Source organism: Vespa crabro, chromosome 2, assembly GCF_910589235.1.
Source record: "Vespa crabro chromosome 2, iyVesCrab1.2, whole genome shotgun sequence".
NCBI classification, from domain to species: domain Eukaryota; kingdom Metazoa; phylum Arthropoda; class Insecta; order Hymenoptera; family Vespidae; genus Vespa; species Vespa crabro.
In genome coordinates, this window is record NC_060956.1 from 7,487,194 (window position 1) to 7,507,998 (window position 20,805).

The window sequence follows — 20,805 nt, forward strand, 5'->3', positions numbered from 1 at the left end:
AATTGTTAATCTTTTCTTTTAATGAATTTAATAAACAATATGTAGATTTCAAGAATTATTGAGAATCGCACGTAATTTAATTTGAAATATATGCGATACTGTAGAAATATTTAAATAAGGTCAGTAGGCAAGGTCGAAATCGGTTGTATAGCTGATCTGGATAGTGGTAAACGGACGCGTGGGAGTATAGCTCGCCACTCTCCCATGACCCACCATTGTCAAGGAGTCCCACCATCTTCGTTCACCGCCTAAGGAGATCCTTACTTCGCTCGTTTTCCTTTAGTCGATCCAAGGACGTAGACGATCTCGTAGTCGAGGATGACTGGCAGCTCAACGAGATCCTTGATCCTTTGCAATATATAAGATATTTTTTCTTTTACGTGATTGCCTGAAAGAGATAAAATAAAAAAGGAAGAAAGAAAGAGAGAGAGAGAGAGAGAGAGAGAGAGAGAAAGAGAAAAAGAAAGAAAGAGAGAGAGAGAGAGACAGAACTTTGTCCTGTTAATAGTCTATAGCTGAAGGCAAAAAACAAGATGGCGGATTTTCTTCTAGAAGATACGATCGTCGTTTCATTCGAGTATCATTCTTTTCTTGACGTATCATTTCCGGTAGGTAAAGCAAAGAACGAATGGTTTAATAATTAAAGGTCATTCGCAAGGTCGAAATGTCACATCCGTTCTCTACTGTATTTTTTCCTCTATCTCTCTATCTCTGTCTCTCTTTCTCTCTCTCTCTCTCTCTCTCTCTCTCTCTATATATATATATATATATATATATATATATATATATATATATATATATATCTTTCTATTTCTCTCTCTCTTTCTCTCTCTTTCTCTGTATTTATGACAGAAAATGTATGAGGATGCAAAATTAATTTCACCGAGGTATATATATCTTTCGTCTAGAAAATCGTAGAAGTTAAATTCCCATGTAAATTCTAGAATATGTCGTCTTTATGTTAGAGCGAACCGCGACGACTTTCGAATCGTCGAACGGCGAAATCGTGTGTCATGATTCATCCGTCGTTTTTCACAAATATATATATATATATATATATATATATATATATATATATATATTTATTTATTTATATATATATACTTCTTATCTATCTAACTCTCGTCCAATATCTCTTCCTTTCGCCGATAATTTATTATCGTTGATCATTCGTTTAATCATTTTTCTAATTAAAAATTAAAAGAAGAGATATAAAGAGATTAAAAGCAGGTATATCTACTTATTTGAAAAGAATGAAATTTAGATATGTAAATATTTATAATATAATTTCTTGAAAGACAAGAGATCGCCGTCTCAATCTTTGAATACATTAGTAATAATATTAATTTATCTTGTTTTTTTATGTTTTTCTTTTTCCAGGCCGACACAGAACCGATATACTGGTCTTGGGTGAAAGCGATAGCAGCAGAGTTGGTTAGACAGACTCCGTTTCGTGCTCGAAGATGCCTGAACTTCCTCGAAATCCTGACGATTTGTCCAAGAAGTCCAGCACCATTTCCGGAGAGTCTCACTGAATCAAGGAGACGTTCACGAAGCGAACTTCGTTGTTGGCCGATTGAATCTCCGATAGAAAGTAGTTCGAAAAATTCTACGAGTATACTCGAAGAATCTAGAAGAAGAGCGAGAAGCGAGTTGCGCGGTTGGTCTAGCAGTAATTCAAGCGACGAGGATAATTTAGGTGAATTTCGTAGTATACCGGCAATAATAACAACGAAGGATCAAACTGTAACGAGAACATGGGGTTGTAGCGAGAGTAGCGAAGGTAGTGACGACAGTCTTCCATGGGGCGGTGGAATTTGTCGATCGAGTGTGGACTCCGTCGATTCGACGATCTCTTTGTCAGAACCAGAGACCAAAGAACAAAGGATACAAAGGTACAAGGAAACGCGTAGACGAGAGAACGAAGCCAGAAGTCGTCGTGTATTGGAAGAAGATGCTAGAAGACGAAAAGCGAGAGCCGAGGAGAACAATAATGAGCTTCCAAAAATATACGGACCGAGAAATAGATATTATTCTGCAAATGACAACGACGATCTTATTCAACGATCACCGAAGAAGGAATCACCGATTGTTAATGAGTCCACCGAGATAGTTAGAAACGAAAACGTTAGATTACCACCTGTCAAACCGGTCGAACCTTTCACGGTTAGATTCGAAGAGAATGAAAGACCCGAGGACAATAATAATAATAACGATAGCAACAATAATAATAACAATAATAATAATAATAATGGTATTGTTGGAAACGATCAAACCCGATGCAATAACAATAACACCAATGGCATCTTAAGGACCGATGCGAATAACGAACGTAGAAGTCGAGCCAGAGAGAGGCGAATTTTTCGTGAGAAGGGTCAATCTCAACAGCCTCAACAAGTAACGAGTAACAACGTTGAGAGTTTGCAAGAACGAAAGGAACGATTGGCTGCGATATCATCAAGAATACCGGTGCCGCGTCAGTTGTCTCAAGGAAACGAAAGAACAACCATCGGTAGATGCGTTACGAGTTCATCATTGATGGATGGTTGCATGAGCTTGCCTAGATCATCAACGACAACAGCTCTGTCGATAATGAAGGAACCACCTTGCGAGGAGGACGTTGCTAGGCTATTGGAAAGATGTCAGAGGGTCGATCATTACGTACCGGTTCGTGAGAAGCTAACCCTGTTTGAATCACTTTCGAGATTAGGCGGTAGATTGGCCAGAAGTACGGAGGATCTTGGTAGATCGGAATCGAAACCGAGTCCAAGAGGAAAACAACGTGCCAGATCTCTTCACGATTTAAATCGTGGCGCTAGGTCAGTACCGGTACGCGAAATGTGCCGATTTTTCGAAGGTGATCTACGTGACACAGGTCAGAGCAATACAATTAACAACAAGTACACGACATTGACAAAAACATCAACTAGATTCAGCGATCCGCCGACGCCAACTAGAAACACAACATGGAAGGATAACTTGATATCTACGAAAAGCGACGCCCCATGCGTTAGAACGTCTACGAGGAAGAAACATTATGCGAAATGATCATTCTCGCGATAATAATTATTGCTTAAAAAGAAATAAAAGAATGACGTGTTCCTCTTGTTGTCTCTTTTTTTTTTCGAGGGAAGAAACGGAGAGAAAGTTTCTCGATTGCGTTTATTTCAACGAAGCTTTCAACGATTCTATCATTTCGTACATGCTCGTATACGATTGTTCGATAAGTTATGACATGAAACTTATGTTATAATAAAGAAGATCGAGTCGATAATTAATAACATCTGAAATAGAAGAAAATAAGAAATTCTTTGTAAAACATTCTAAGAAATTCTTGGTAAGAATTGTTTCATGGTAAGAGTACAAAAAATCTTTTTCGATACAATATCAAATATAATTATTATTTCACGATTTAATTATATCCAATTATTTCAGTTGACGTGATAATTATCGATAATTGATATATATATATATATATATATATATATATATATATATGTGTATATATATATGTATACACACACCATTTATATCGAATCGTACTTTTTCTCTAAAACACAATAACAAAATTTATGAAGATAGTTGGTTCGAACAAGAAAATTCGAAAAGGAATATCTTGAGTTATATATGCGTTGTTGAGTACGTTTGACAAAAAAAGAAGAAAACGAAAAAAAAAAGAAAACGGAAAAAAAAAACAGAAAAATTGAAATCGACCGAGCGTTTTATCGATATTATTTTTCGATTGAACACGAGAGAGAACTTCCTGTGAGAGAGAACAGAACGAGCAAAGAGCGAGCTCGAGATCGAGCTAAGATTTCCCGTCGAGAGAGACGGGACAAGAGAGGGAGTGGAGAGTGTGTGGGGGGTGATGAAGGGGCAGGAGGAGAGGAGGGGGAATCAGGGAAACCGGTAATTTACGTTCACCGAGCGATTGCAGCAATGTCGAACACCTGTGTGGACAGCGCTGCTCTCCACGTATAACACGTTGATCGCCTTTACGGTCGACTTCTTTAATTATATTTTTCTTTTTTCCCTTTTTTCACTCTTTTTTCCATTCTTTTTTCATTTTTCTTTTTTTTTCCTTTTTTCCCCTTTTGATCGCCTTCGTGCCATTTTTCTACGTACGATAAACGTGAGTACTACGAGAAAACGGGATTATTTTCTCGAATGGGAATGTCGACAAGAGAAAGAAGAAAAACAAAGAAAAAAAAAAAGAAAAAGAAATCAAAAAAACATCAGTCGAATCGATATCGTCTCGTATTTCGTCTAGCAAATTCAGAACATCCGCTTGTTTGATTACGTTACAACAAGGTTTGCTACATTATTACACTACTACTATTACTATTACTATCAGATACTGTTACTATTACTCATACATCAACGTCGACTTCCGCTTATTTCCAATCGAAATGATCATTTCCGTTCTCGTTTCTCTTTCCCCTTCGTTCTTTTCCTCTCTCTTTCTCTCTCTCTCTCTCTCTCTCTCTCTCTCTCTCTCTCTCTCTCTCTCTCTCTCAACTTTGAAAGCGATCTAATAATTTCACTTTCCTATACGACGAACTTCTCGAAAATCTTTTGTAATTATAAAAATATTCCGTTAAAATCTTTTTCGAAGGGTTGTTTGTTTATAAATCAACGATAGAAAGAAATTGGTAACGATGATGACAATGTCGTACTTCCTTATTGATTTGTTGTTCTTTTTTGTCGTTCATATATATACACACACACATATATATATATGTAATAATAATAATAATAATAATAATAATAATAATAATAATAATGATAATAATAATAATAATAATAATAATAATAATAATATTAATATTAATATTAATATGTGTATATTCTTCTTTCACGTTTTCGAAGCAGTCTTAAGCGATAGGTATGGTACTGCTTGACACGTGAATTCTATAAGGAAGAAAAAAAAAAAAGAAAAAAAAAACAAGAAAAAAGAAAAAGAATTCGTATCGAAATAAAAAGGAAAGACCACCGTCTCATTCTTAGTTTTCTTTCGTGAATTTTGTAAATAGAATTTTTGAACTCGTAAGTCGGATTTATCGTTGTTCCTTCTTGCGATCTTCGACGAATGCGTTTATTTATTGAAATTGTTTATTAAGATTCTCTCGTCAAATTGTATCTCGTTGTTCAAGATCGGGGATCTGTATATATGTATGTATATATACACACACATATATATATATGTATATATATATGTATATATATATGTATATATATATGTATATATATATGTATATATATATGTATATATATATATGTATATAAATATATATATATATATGTGCGAAAAAAAAATAATAATAAAAAAATAAAAAAATAGACAAAAAAGGAAAAAGAAAAAATAATAATATAATAAAATATAAAACTGATAGAAACAAATTTGGAAAGGGATCCTCGATCTTTCACGAACGATTCTTGCTCTTTTCCCTTTATTCACATTGCGTACGATCAAGAAATGAATAATTTAAATATATATATATACACACACACACATATATATATATATATATATATGTTTATTATTTTTATGTTGTATTATATTTTATTTTCTTTCTTTCTTTTTCTTTCCTTTTTTTGTACAGTTCGTTAAATATAATTTCGGAATTATCGAGAGTAGGCGATTAATATCCTTCCGAAGAAAGGATAATTTCTTTTGTTTTCTTTTTTATCTTTTTATTTATGCGTGTTAATTGAAAAATACAAGCTAAGTATGCACTTGGTGGTGTGAGAAAGAGAGGATAAGACGAAGAAAAAAAAACAAACAAAAATTGAAAAAAAGCAAAAAAAACGAAACAAAAAAATGAAACGAGGAAAGAATAATAATATTACAGGACTAATGCACGCGTGTGTCCAATAAGAGAATGAGGAGCAATTATAATAACTTAAGGACTAATTTATTCTCATTTCATTTATTCCTTTCGATTGAACTTTCGAATGAAACATTTGAAATCCTTCGACGAGGACGAACTTATCCTTTCACCCACCTAACCCACCTCTCTCTCTCTCTCTCTCTCTCTCTCTCTCTCCGTCTCTCTCTCTTTCTCTCTCTCGATCGATCGTTGTAAATCGAATTTCATGCGTGCTTGTAAATTCTAGTCAAAGATCGCGATTAAGAACGATCGAGAATTAGATAATCAGATGAATATATTTTTTTCTTTTTACTTTTTCCGATCGTTGAAATCCCATTCATCGAATATACGATTACGAAAAAGAACGTATCGATCTTTCGTATTTCGATATTTAACTATACCTATCGATAATAAATCAATCAATTATTTACAATAAGATTGACTGCAAAAAGATCGTTACGTTTGATAATAATTTCATTCATTAATCGTCGATAAATACATTACGAAAGAGTTCGATTGATTTGTAAAAATAATAGATTATTATTCAACTACTCGTTGAATGATTTCCTCGTAAATAATAAAATAAACACACATATACGCGCACGCGCGCGCACACACACATATACACTCACACACATATATACACGCACAATTCTTATAATTTATCTCCTCCTCTCGATAAAATAATAAATGTTAACGTGTTTCTTCGATCGTTGAATGTCGTTTCTGCATTTGTATTTACGTTTGTTGTAATAAAAGGGACGAGTAATGAGCGTTACGTAAAAGCATTTGTTAGAAAGTTAGCACAAAGCTAGCATCTCTTTTTCTTTATCTTTCTCTCCTTGTCTCTCTTTCACTTCGTTACAATTCTTTTTTCCAACTTGACTTTTCTTTTCCCAAGTTGCCCTTTCCTTCGGCCACTTCACGCCACGATGAAAAAGATAAAGAAGAAAAAATATAAATAAAGAAGAAGTAGACGAATAAGAAGAAGAAGAAGGCACGATGGCAAAAGAGAACGCATGTTGCTAATTGCAAGATTTTCGCAAGAAACCGAGCTCGAGGTTGCGGAGGCGCGCGATGATTTCATGAAAATATACACGTGCATTGTATATTGTATATATATATATATATATATATATATATATATATATATATTTATATACATATACATATATATGTATGTATGTATATATGTATGTATGTATGTATGTATGTATGTATGTATGTATATATGTATGTATGTATGTATGTATATACGTATATATATATGTATGTATGTATATACGTATATATGTATGTATGTATATATGTATATACGTATATATGTATGTATGTATGTATGTACGTATATATATATATGCGGGACAAACGAAACGCGAAAAAGAAGAGCAGGTAGCAGAAAGTGTTTTACGCTGTCGTCATTTTTCATAATAATTTTTTGATGACTGTGATTAAGTACGGAAATAAGTGGAATCGTGATCGCAGAAAAAAGAAGACTCTCGCTTATCTATTCGAGAAAACTTAGGTGACTTAGAATTTCGTCGACATTGACTCATCTACGCTTGGTCCTTTTTCTTTTTTTTTTTTAAATTCAATTAACCATTAATTTTTTTCTTTCGTTCTTCTTTTGTTCCCTTTTTTTTCGTATCATCCAGTGACCGAATATAGACATATTACTCGTAAGAAGACCCCGTTCATATATATAGAACAAAGATTTATATTGGTGTTGTATATACAATATATACATATAAAAGGTTTATGAACGTGCAAATTATGTATCCACGCAGCTGGTTCGATTGTATTCGAGCCATGAAAGGTAAGTTCGTTATGGCTATTGTTCTAAAATAATCTAATGTCCATAGAGAGGTATATATATGAAAAAAAAAAGTTATATACAAAGAATATCTATGTATTTAGAATTTACATTTAAATGGAACTATACACGGGGTGAAATTTTTTTTTTCAAGTATTGCAATTTAACCATTTATGATCTTCCATTTCAATACTATCGCAATTTACATTCAAGTAATTTATATATACATACATATATGTATATGCAAAAATAAAATCTGATTAAATCTATATATATATATATATATATATATACCAGCGTGATTCTTGTAATAGTGATCATGATTTTTAAGGCGCTAATGATAATTTGATAAAAGTGAACCTTGAAAGCGGCAATAAATTACAATAATAATATTAATTCGTCAAACACTTTTCGTCTATAAGAAAATAAAGCCATCCTAACTAATAATGCAAGCGATAGCAAAACAAATTCAATGAACGTATAGTATGTTATTTTAAGTTACATTACAATTCAAAATAAACGATTTAAAATTGATTATAAACGTAAGTCTTCAATAGCAAAGTTATTCGCTAGAAACGTATATAGTAAATAAACGTAATAGAATACTAGTTAGAATGTGAATCGACAGAATAAGATCGAAAAGAAACGATTAAAATCGAATAAGATTGATCGTACTCGAGAAAGAACGAATAGGATCGAATAAAATTAAATAGAACCCGATTGAACCAAAGAATAGGATCGAATAAAAACGAATAGGATGGAGTAGCATCAAAAACAACTGTATAGGATATAATAGGATAAAATGGGATCGAATAAGTTAGAGTAGGAACGGATAAACATAAATTTGATCCAATAAGACCAAATCGGATGTAATAGGATCGAATAGTATCGAGTCTAATCGATCCTATCGAATTCTATTTGATTCTATTTTGTCCTATATGGACTTATTCGATTCTGTTCTGTCCTATTCGACTCTATTTGAATTTATTTAATCCTATTCAGTCTTATTATGTCACTTGATCTATTTGGTTCTATTTGGTTCTATTTGGTCCCATTCGGATGCTGTTTGGTTCTATTTGGTCCTATTTGGTCCTATTTGGTCCCATTCGGATGTTATTCGATTCTATTTGACTCTATTCGATCTTATTCGATCCTATTCATTTTTATTCGTTTTTTTTTTCGAACCTATTCGATCTTATTCAATCCTATTGAACTCTGTTCGAATCTATTCGGTCCTATATTGTTAGTCCTATACTGTTTGATTCTATTCGATCTTATTCAGATCTTACTCAGTTCTATTTGGCTACATTCGATCCTATTATTCGATTATATTCTATCATATTCGATTTTACTCCGTTCTATAATATTATATCATATATGTTCCTATTCGATTCTATTTGATCTTCTTCAACGATATTTGATCCTGTTCGGTCCTATTTTGTTCAATTTGATTCTATTCGATCCAGTTATTTGATCCTGTTATGTCTTTTTCTATCCTGTCCAGAAATCTACTATTAACGATAGGTAAAAGAAAATTTTACTAAGGCCAATTTAATTTCGTCGACCACAAAAAGTAGGAGATTTTTCTTTTTATCAAATTACTTGGACTTAATGCGATAATGAATCATCTCCGAATATCTTTAACGATTTTTTATAAGTTGTCATATTTAAAAGTGATCAACTAATTACTTATTCAATTTACATCAAACGAAGTATTCACAATTTTTCTTTAAATCTTATTCAAAATCGCTCATAAACGATATTTTTTGGAAAATTGTTAAGTACATCGATGATATGATCTAAGAATCTTTATCGCTCTTAATATTATTTAACAGATCGAGCTAAGGCGCACTATTTTTTTTTCTTTTTTTTTTTTTTTTTTTTTTTAGAACAATATACGATTTAAGAAATGATATTGAAAAATAAAATAAAACGAACGAATGCCGATTACGATTATTCACTTTCACTATTACGAGTAACACTCCGTTATAAAGAATGATCATATATTTATTAAGTAGAAATTAATTCGTACGAAATGACGAAATCGCGTGATTTATACGTTTTAATACGTTATTTCTATTTTTCTTTCTCCCTCTTTCTCTTTCTCTCTCTCTCTCTCTCTCTCTCTCTCTGTCCATTTTCTTTTTTCTTGCATTTTTTGAGTTTATAGTCACTTTGATTTCAAATTTCGCGCCTATACGACTACGAAATGATGTGTAATGCAGCAAACTACATAATTTATTGATATAAATAATGAAAGCGCATAACAATTTTATAAAAGTTATGCCAAATAAAATAAAATAATAATCATTAGTGGCCTAAAAGATGTATGATTGTTTTTTTCTTTTTTTGACCTTCCCTGTAAATGATTATGTTAATATAATTTTTTAATGATATTATTATTATAAAATAATGCTTGTAACGATCTTTTAAAGAATTGTAAAAGGAATATAAAATTAATGTCATGACTAATGTTTATCAACATGCGGTAATTATATTACAATAAATAATTAAATTATAATTCCTATACTTTTTTTCTCAATATTATTCAATTCTAATAATTATGTTCCAATTATTGTTTGTTTTGCTAAGTTATAATACTATGTTAAAGTAATATCTTGCGTACTCATTGAATTTATTTTGTTGTCCTTATTAATACAAAATTATATTATTGTTACAACAAAAAATTCAATAGTTCATAAGTCAATTCAATAGTCATTAAGAAAAGGATAATCTAGTTATTTTATTGAAAAAAGAAAAAAATGTTTTGCCAATTCTTACTATTGTAATTTATTGGCAATTGGAAATTGTTAAATTTTTGTTCATGGATATTTCTTTTTTTATCAGATTATCCTAAATTAAAAATTACTGTTACCCTTATGATGTCATACATGTATATATATATATATATATATATACATGTGTATATATATATATACATGTATATATATATATATATATATATATATATATATATATATATGACACGATATTAGTCACAAGTATATATATATGATATTAGAATGTTCAGAAGTTTACGTTTATACGAATAGATTCGCAAGGAGAAACGAAGTTTACGGAAGGCGTACATATAACATACATTATATTTGGAATCCGTGTTTATGTAACTGCAGCTAGCATGAGCGTAATAAAAACGTATTCCGTTTATTTACATGTTCCTTTACGCGTGGCTAGTCGCTTTAGATCGACGCCAACTTTGACTCAGTGTAAATCAGTGGTTGCTACATGCCAAACCATTTGAAATCTTTCTTAATAATTAGAAATGTAACTTATATGGTAACAATATTATATTATATCGTCAAATTTAAAAAGCCTATATCTGATCTGATCTAATTCGATAATTTCCTTTTTTTTATATTGTCATAACAGTCTTTTTTATTATGATATTATTATAATACGATTATGACGTCTTTTAATTTTTTTTATTTTTTTATTTTTTACTTTCATTATTTTTAAAATCATTTATTTCGTCAATAGCCAACATCCTCTCATAATTCTTTCGTTCGTAATTCATTCAGTGTAAAACGATTACGATTCTCATTTATCGGATCGTTACAGATTGCGGTCACTCGCGTGTTTACAAGACTTAGTACGAAATGTAGATATAATTCCTTTCCGTGATATCAACATCATGAAATCATTTCGTAAAAGATCTGTTTTTATGAATTATACATATACATACATATATGTATACCAGTTTTGTACGAATTGATTTCCTATCTCATTTAACGATTAACGAAAATATATCGAAGAATGGAATTAAACTTAGCGTTTCGTTCTCCGTGTTGTAGTATAGATGGTAGGTAGGTAAAGTTACCATACTCGACCTTGAAATAACGGTCCCTCACCCATAAGGTCGGGACCTAGTTTTCGATCGTCGTCCTATTTTCAAGTCCTCACGTTGAGATCCATCGAGTTATCACGAGACTTACGTTTGCTTAACCGGTATCTACTTTCGCACTTTCCCCATTAAGATATCAATTCATTTCTTCTTGATATCATCTGATAAGATTATACATTAGAAATGTTTTAATCGGGCTTGCGTAGGAATTTCAATAAGGATTTTCAACGATTTCATAAAGATAACGTTCTTCAAAGATTTAAAAAGTTTATTTCCAGAATTAAGATATACGATAAAATAATTTCAAGCTAATTTGATATCGCATTGATATCACAAATATATAATAATAGACGAAACACAATTATTTTCTTTCGTTCTTTTCTCTTTATAACAGTTATATTTATAAAAAAAAAATAAAAATAAAAATAAAAGAAAAAAAAAGAAAAAGAAGAAATAGGTAAATGAAGAATTTCGTAACGTGAGATTCTTATACGCGTCTATATTATGAGATATTTTCTCATAACATATACGTATATATATGTAATAAAATATCTCAAAATAATTAGATACTAGGATATGACAAGAATATAATAATAGAGACGACAAAATTACTTTCTTCTTCTTTTTTTTTTTCTAATAACAGTAATTAAAAAAAAAATAAAGCATTCATAAATGTATGTATCTCATATGAGATTCTAATATGAATTTTTTTTTTTTTTTTTTTTTTTTTTTTTATAATATATATTACGATACTATGATAAAGACTCTCTAAATAATTAGATATCACAGTGACATGATAAAACATAATATTAGACGAAGCAAAATAATTGATTATTTTTATTTTTAAGTAAAAGTAATAAAAAAATTCAATGATTCCATAATATGAGGCACTTATCTATGTATATATAATTATATATATATATATATATATATATATATATATATATATATATATATATGTATAATGATATATGAGTAAAAAAAATAAAACCTCGAAGTAATTAGATATCGCATAATGATACGACAAGAATATAATAATAGATGAAATAAACCTGTTTGTATGTGCGTGTGTTACTTTTTAATGATAATGAATCAAAAAAAAAAGAGAGAGAGAGAGAGAGAGAAAAAAATAAATTCAAGGATCTCATTAACAGTGATTCGAAGTTCATTCGAACGCGATGCGTAAGAAAGAAAAGAAGAGAAGCGACGTCTGGAGGTAGATCGAATATTGTCGATCGTAGATCATCTTAAAGCGAGCCTCGGGTGCGAGTGCGAGCGCACGATTTTATGCGCGTTGGATGCATAAGAAACGCGGGTAATCGAGTGACTGGCCTTGATAGCAAGTACCGGCTATATGGGTTCGGTAAGAGGCCGTAGGGGAGAAGAACGAGAGAACGAAACAGGTACAGGAGTCTATACATATGTATACATATATATATATATATATATATATATATATATATATTATATAGTATACTATATGTTCGTAATCGATTCGATCGATCCATCGATCCTTTCAACGAGAACCAAGTCTCGGTTAAATGGATCAATGTTTTAAAATATTTTATTCTATTGGAAAACTTCACAACGATTTCTCATGATTTATATCTATTCACCTTTCTCTATGTTGTTGTTTAATTGCTATACCTCTTAAAACTTACCTCGGTAGCTGAGAATCGACAACCGAATGATCACATTTAATTGTACCTTGTATTCGACGTAATTATATCGCTTTCCAATACCGATTTAACTGTTCCTTACTTTCCATTCTTCGCATTGAGATCTTTATTATTATTCTTCAATTGAGATCATGCTACCGAGTGTACTTTAATTGTAGTGAAATTCTGTTACAAATTTCGCATCGAGAAAGTGTTTATTTCATTTTTTCCTCCTTTTTTTTTTTCATTTACTTCTATCCTTTGGTAATTGTATTTCTAATTATTTTTATGCCCTTATGGCAAATATAAAGAGATCAGTGATTTTAATCGTTTTAATCTTTTTTCAAGGAATCATTTACGTTTTATTTCTACTATTTATATTATATTTTAGTCGAAGAAAGACGATAAATTTTTTCTACCTCCAGACGGTAGAATTTTCATATACATCTTTACAAAATATTGCCTATCGTCAGGGATGTATACTATCAGAGCTTTCAAACGCTGTACCATTTTAATACGCTAGATGGTAATAAATGAACGAGTCTAAAAAGATCTGATGGTAAAAAAGAATAATAAACCTTTGTGCTGCCATCTAGTAGATATCTATAGAACTTTCAATTAACGAACATCGATCGTAATTATTGAATAAGATTTCACAAACTAAACAATCTCTTTTCTATAATTATTACATAATAACGTTTCTTTCAATGGTTAAGAATAAAAAACTAATATATTAATAAACTGTTTGTATAAAAATTCACATTATTTTGACATATCTATCCGTTAAATGTACGTACTTAGCAAGATGCAGGAAGTGCAAAAGAGAAAGAAAATACCAACAAAGAAAACGCATGGCTAGAAAAAGATAAAAACTATACTGGACTTACCGAACGAGGGGACGATAATAGAAATGTTTTGTTCGCACGAGAATAAAGTATGCATACACAGTACATGTACACAACCATTTAAAACGAGTCAGCAATTGGTTAACTGAGGGAGCGTCACTAAGAAGAAAAAAGACGAGAAGTGGACAACGAGAGAGACAGAGGAAGAGAGAGAGAGAGAAAGAGAAAGAGAGAGAGAGAATAGAAAGATAAAAAAAGAAAGAAAATTAAAAAGGAGAAGGGGAAGTCGAAGGAGAGTGACACATTTAAGGTTAAGTCGACTCGTGGTACGCGAGACCCCTTCAGTGCTCTGCGAGACATCTTTTGGTGAGGAGGTCGAAACTCTTCGATTGTTCCTTTCTTTTTTGTTTGTATTTTTCTCTTTGTTTTATTATTATACGACTTTAACAAAGTATTTATATACGATTTTTAATTTGATGACGGTTAGAACAAACTTGCATCAAAAAAAGAAAGAAAGAAAGAAAGAAAGAAAGAAAAAGAACGAAGAGTGAGAGAAAAAAAAAAGAAAAAAGTGGAAACGATTCAAAGGAAACGGAAGTGACAAGAAATGGACGAAAGCGATCTTCAATTGGCAAAAGCGATGGCGAGCTTGGAAGTGGAAGAAAATACACCGAGTAAAACAATTGTCTCCAGAATGCAGGACAAACAGCAAACGTTCAGGTAAGACAAAAAGAGATAAATAAAAATTTAACTTATATTGTATATAGACGTATATATATTATATTAATATTATATTGTTATTATATATAATATATATTAAATATTATATTATATATTATTATGTATGTAATATAATAATTATATTTAATTAATATATTATATATACATATTGTTATATTACTTATTATATATGCATTATTTTATATGCATATGTATATGTTTATATTTATATATATACATATATATATAAATATAAACATATATATATATATATATATATATATATATATATATATATATACACGTAAAGAATTGAAAGAGAGAAACCGAAGGTACTATTTTTTATTTTAACCTTTGACACGATATCTCTATTTTTTCCGCTATTTCGTATTCCCGCGTATTTTTCTTTAGGAATTCAAAACTCGACCTTACCTTGTAGTATTGTATTTATAATCTTATGACAAAAATATTATTTCGATTAAAATTATATTTATATTTTCTAACAAATTTTGCACCGTTCAAGTTTATTATTATTTAAGAACGTAGTTGCTATGCGAAAGCAACTTGCATGAGTCGATTAGTCAGTTCTAATTCCATTACAAACTCGTATCTTTTAGAAGACCTCATACGATACGATTTAACGGCAAACTATTTCTTGACACTTATATACATATATATATATATATATATATATATATGTGCATAAAAATATGTATATATACATATACATATATATATATATATATATATATATATATATATATATGCACGCTTACGCATGTGTTTGTATCTAAGAAGTCAAAGTAATTGTTTCAAAGGATTATTAAACAGAGTCAATTTTTGTTAATTTGCAAGCTAATTTGAATTATAAATTAAAAAGACATGATGCACTAGTAATGTGTCATAATAATTAGTAATGCAAAATTGAATATATATAATCGGTATAATCTTTTTTCTTTTTCTTATAATTTTTTCTTCGTATTCGTGATCTCATAATTATAAAAGAAAGATATATAATAAATTCATTTCTTTTTTTTTTTCTTTTTTTTTCTTAATAATCCATTTTTTCGGGCTCAAAATGAAAAAAATATTGCAAATGAAAGTTATTTGTTTCTTTTCCTTTTTCTCTTTCTTCTTTTTTTTTGTATACAATATGCTACCATTATAAAAACATAATAAAGTGAAACGACGACAAAGTTGACCTCGAAATGATCTTTAAATCTTAAATAAAATAAACAATAAATGCAATAATGTTTCTATCAGATAATTTTTGTCTAAAGAATATTTCTCAAAAAAATGTCACGTTTTCGAGATAAAAATATTTAACGCTATATTTTAAATACTGTGTGTATATATGTATATGCATATATATATATATATATATGTGTGTAAATACGTATATGTATGTGTATATATATAATATAATATTATTATACCGTATTAAATATAATACGATTAAAATAAAATATTAGAAACTTTGTTTATGAACTAACATATAGCTTTATAATAATCAAATAAAATAAGATCTAAAAATACAGATATGTGTGTGTGTGTGTATACTTAAGCATGACTTTAACACGTGGAACACATTGTTGATCGGTTGCTATTATATAATACATTTCATTGGTTCTATTTATAACATGAATTAAAATCATTATGTATATTAACAATTCAGGAAAATTATAATATTAAATTGTAATATTAAAAGTAAAAAAAACAGGATACTGTTCAATACAATAAACAGTATTATTGTAATGACTTAAACAATTTTATACTTCAATAATTACATAAATTGTACGTACGTACAAACACGAATATATTTGTGATTTGGAAACAAATAATTATCTATAATAAAGATAAAATATATGTCAATTTAATGGTTGTTAAATCTTCAAATGAGAAGTGATATCAAGTGCGATGGTGGTGTAATGGTCAGCATAGTTGCCTTCCAAGCAGTTGATCCGGGTTCGATTCCCGGCCATCGCACACGAATTTTTTTTTTCCTTTTTTTTTCCTTTTTTTTCGTATAACAATCTCTTTTAAAAAAATATAAGCGAGAATTATATAATGTCAAAATCGAAAAATTATTATTTTCAGAATTAAAAAAAAAAGAAAAGAAGAAAAGAAAAATTTTATTTATTTCGAATGTATATGCTATACTTCGATATAGTTTGAGACTAGAATTTAAATTATTAGAAAAAATGTAACAGTATAATTCTTTTCTTTATAAAGAACAAAATGCATTGTTTTATAAAGTTTGTAACGAAAAAAAAATTGAATGTCATGCACGCTTAAATGATTTTGACGATTTGTGTCAAGGTACATGACTAGAAGGACCTTGTCATTCTTACTCGTAACTATATGCTCTCCCTTTTCGAATTACGAACGTAGAATGAAACAATATAGTTTATACATATTTAAAATTTCAAATGTCTCTAATGAAAAATTTTGCCACATGTGACCTTTTTTTGATCGATCTTATTGGTAAATTATTTGACATTTAATTCGTCGATATGAGTCGAAATAAAAGGAAATTTCTGTTTTTTTTTTACGAGCACATAAATATATATATATATATGTATATATTAATTTTTTTTTTAAATTCATAACATTTAAAAACAAAAAAATTTGTGAACATAACGTTCAACGTAATATACAATAAGTGAAATAAATGTACAAGTTATTTTTATTGGTTTCAAATCTATTCATTATTTTCATACGTAAGATAATATAATAGCTTCAGGGCTTGATGCTTATCTCTGAATTTAAATTGACATATACGAAGGGCTTCTAGAAACGAAGTCAAGGATATTTGCTTTCTTTTCTTATTGATCGTCATATTAGCACTCGTAATTATTGAAGAATCAAAAATGACAATATTACGAATATTTATAAATTTAGAGGTTAAGAGAATCGTTTATATTTAAAAAAAATAAAAGAGGAAAAAAGATTGAAATAATAAATTAAAAGAAATTAAAGTTTTATTGTAAGTATTTCACACAAAGTGAAATTTATTCGAGTCAACAAATTTAAATATTAATAACTTTTTTTTTGTCTCTTGAAGCAATGCGCGGTTCATGTTATTGGCCGAGGCGATGGAACCACGAAGGTAATGCAGATTTCTACCTTTGTGTTATCCTTTGTAGCTGTTTCCGTCAGCATGAACAAATTGTATTCGTAATCTTACTTAATCGGTAATTATTCTGTTGATATAGTAGTTTTCTTTATAGTGTATTTATGTAATTATCAATAATAATTTTTTTTTCTTTTTTTTTTTTTTTTAATTTAAATACATTTACCCAATCTCATCGATTAAAATCGTAAATTTTATATAAAACTATACGATATGCCATAAATGCACTCTCGCTTTATTTCATTTATAAATTGTAACTTTTTTGCTTTATTTCATTTATAAATTGTATGAATTTGAATGTTTAATTCTTAACTATTTTGCGGTTATAAAGGTCGTCCATAAGTCGATTGACAAAAATACATTATTATTGTAAATAGGATTAATTTAGAAACGTTTAAAGCCATATAGATAATAATTTAATACAAAAAGACTGCAATAACATATTTCTAATTTACATTAAGATGTTAAACGTTATCTGTGTGATTTAACGTTTGTACATTAAACTTATTTACAATAATAATGCATTTTTGTCAATTGGTTTATAGACCACCGTATATATTGTGAATGCTTAATAATTATAGTTGCTTTTGATTTGTTTGTATTAACTAATATTATCCTTATCTATATTAATAAGTTTTCCTTTTTGTAGAAAACTTTTCGAAATATAAATCGGTTTTAGAATTTTTCAAACTAAATTCGCATCTAAATGTTCTGTATCTATTATGCAAAGAGGCTCGTTTCTCAAGCCTTGAGTATTCAGAAAACCAGAACCACTTTCTCGTGACTCGTTCGTGTTGATCTTACGAAGATGTAAAACTTCCATATGAATAAATACAAGATACATGCGCGAGAAATACGTACATGTTATATTAAAATCGAATAAATTGTTTTCAATGATTTAACGCCATTATTTTGTTTATGAAGAAAAAATATCGATAAGAAATATCATTTGCGAGATATAAATGGAAAATTGAAAAGTTTTATTATTCATTCCAAATCTCCATGAACTTGAAATCAGAATGTTCACCCGTATTTCAAATGTGCAAGAATGCGAACGATAATGACTTATTGATATATTTGTATCGAATACAATGCCTAGATTATAACAATTCATTTTCTCGGTCAAGCTGATTAATATATTGTTCTGTCATGTGTAGAATTAAGTAGAACTAATTTTCTAAATAGATTTTATTATACCACAAAAATTAATACGCACGTTAACAAAAAATGCAAAAATATTTTTCGGATAAGAAGATACGATATGATAGTAATACGAAGATAATGTCAAAAGTTTCTTTTTTAACGATTGTAACATTTGATAATATTTATATTCTATGAGATTATAAATGCATTAGGTAAAGTAATGACATACAATGTGAAATATAAGAAAAATATTTCTTTTTTTCTTTTTTTTTTTGTTTTTTGTTTTCAATATAAATTTAGTATCATTTTCTTTTTCTTTTATTTTTTTTTTTGTTTTTTGTTTTGACTCATAAGAACGACTTTTAAACACGCAATTGTGTGTAATTAATTATGAAATTCAAAACAATCACTTGATTGGAGAACTCACTCATGTCGTGTTCAATAAGATAAAAGAACAGATATACTGGTACGAATGTTCAGTTAGTCGCGCGCACTACACACGCTAACGTTTTCTCTATCATATAAGAACGAAACGGCTTTAGGTTATCGCTGAGGTTCTTCTCTTATCGTTACAAAATTTTTCTTTCCTTTCCCCTTCCGGACAATAAACACTCGTCTGAGGAAACATGAAAACGCGCGGCGTTTGGGGACCTTGTCAGTAGAACGGTGCGCGGTATATAGCGATGCTCTGGAGTAGAAGTATTCTTTACAGGATTGCCCTAAGAACGAGAAGGACACTTTTCAAATCTTCTCTCAGGTATAAAAGATTGCCAATCTCGGCTGAGCGTAAGTTGACAATCTCGAATTTAATCATAAATATCGTAAAATATTTTGAAATAATTACTTCTTTTTTTTTTCTCTTCATTTCATTCATTCTAAATAATATCGAAGCAATATTTTTTAATAGTATTAAATTTAATTTAGAATAAAGTAGATTTTTAGAAATATATATGTATGCATATTTCGTAACTAACCATATTAATTATAAATATTTCTTTATAATTGTATGATATTCTTTTGAAGAGATAAGATATTTAATTGCTAGATCGTATTCCTTTATGTGCGTTTAAATATTTTATAAAAGAAGAAAAAAAAAAAAACTTGCACTGCCCGGGAATCGAACCCGGGTCGCAAGAATGGGAATCTTGCATGATACCACTACACCAGCAGTGCTACTTGCACGAAGAGTAATATTTATAAATAGATATGTATCCTTACTTAATAAACAATTGTATTTTTATTATTATAATTTTACAAAATGGAATATAATTTCGTATCGATTATGCGAATTTTTCATATGTCATTCTTTTTAATGACACATTTAAAATGACCAAGTTATTGAATTATGTTGACACCACATCACGCGTATTAGCTGACGCAAACTATTGCTCAAGTTTTATTACTTCACGAGTCACGTTCATCGATTCGAATTACGTTGATCTACTCCGAGCAAACAAGAAAGAGACTAGAAATTTATCTTTTATGTCATTTTATTAAACTTTGATCTTGATCGGGTCACAAATTAATTTCAATTGATTTTATAGAAGCAACGTTGTTCCTATTTTAACAATGATTTAATAACAATATCGACAGCATTATTTAAAAAAAAGAAATTGTTGAAATTGTTTGAAAAGAAATTGAATTAGGATTAATTGCTTGAAAGGCCATCTTTTTTCTTTCTTTAATTCTTTTTTTTTTTTAACGTTCATTTGAACATTTAAATAATACGACCAGAAAATAAAGAGAATTTTTTGAAACGTA

At 29.4% G+C, this 20,805-nt stretch overlaps 2 protein-coding genes, 1 long non-coding RNA gene and 2 other non-coding genes across 10 annotated transcripts in view; 3 read left to right on the forward strand and 2 right to left on the reverse strand.

The window, feature by feature from the left end:
- LOC124422042 (uncharacterized protein DDB_G0287625-like) overlaps nucleotides 1-6,658 on the forward strand; it is a 44,824-nt gene extending 38,166 nt beyond the window's left edge. The window contains exon 3 of the mRNA XM_046957928.1: nucleotides 1,381-6,658. Within this exon, the coding sequence (XP_046813884.1) occupies nucleotides 1,381-3,048 (1,668 nt within the window). The 3' untranslated portion in view covers nucleotides 3,049-6,658. The remainder of the gene's footprint in view (nucleotides 1-1,380) is intronic.
- LOC124422046 lies at nucleotides 12-14,254 on the reverse strand. The gene is made up of 2 exons (XR_006941786.1): nucleotides 14,091-14,254; nucleotides 12-388 (listed from the first exon to the last, which is right to left on the reverse strand). It is a non-coding gene; the product is annotated as an uncharacterized LOC124422046 (long non-coding RNA).
- A 237-nt stretch (nucleotides 14,255-14,491) lies between these two features.
- LOC124422043 (NAD kinase-like) overlaps nucleotides 14,492-20,805 on the forward strand; it is a 33,777-nt gene continuing 27,463 nt past the window's right edge. For 2 of the 6 annotated variants that reach the window (XM_046957935.1, XM_046957939.1), the window contains exon 1: nucleotides 19,538-19,801. Coding sequence is in view for 3 of the 6 variants with exons in the window: in XM_046957939.1 (XP_046813895.1) it covers nucleotides 19,728-19,801 (74 nt within the window). In the remaining 3 variants the exon portion in view is untranslated. Of the gene's footprint in view, nucleotides 14,769-17,832; nucleotides 17,878-19,537; nucleotides 19,831-20,805 lie in introns of those variants that run through there. The other 4 variants (XM_046957936.1, XM_046957938.1, XM_046957941.1 and 1 more) reach the window with 4 other exon arrangements.
- On the forward strand, nucleotides 16,683-16,754 carry Trnag-ucc. Its single transcript has one exon. It is a non-coding gene; the product is annotated as a tRNA-Gly (tRNA).
- On the reverse strand, nucleotides 20,147-20,217 carry Trnag-ccc. The gene has a single exon. It is a non-coding gene; the product is annotated as a tRNA-Gly (tRNA).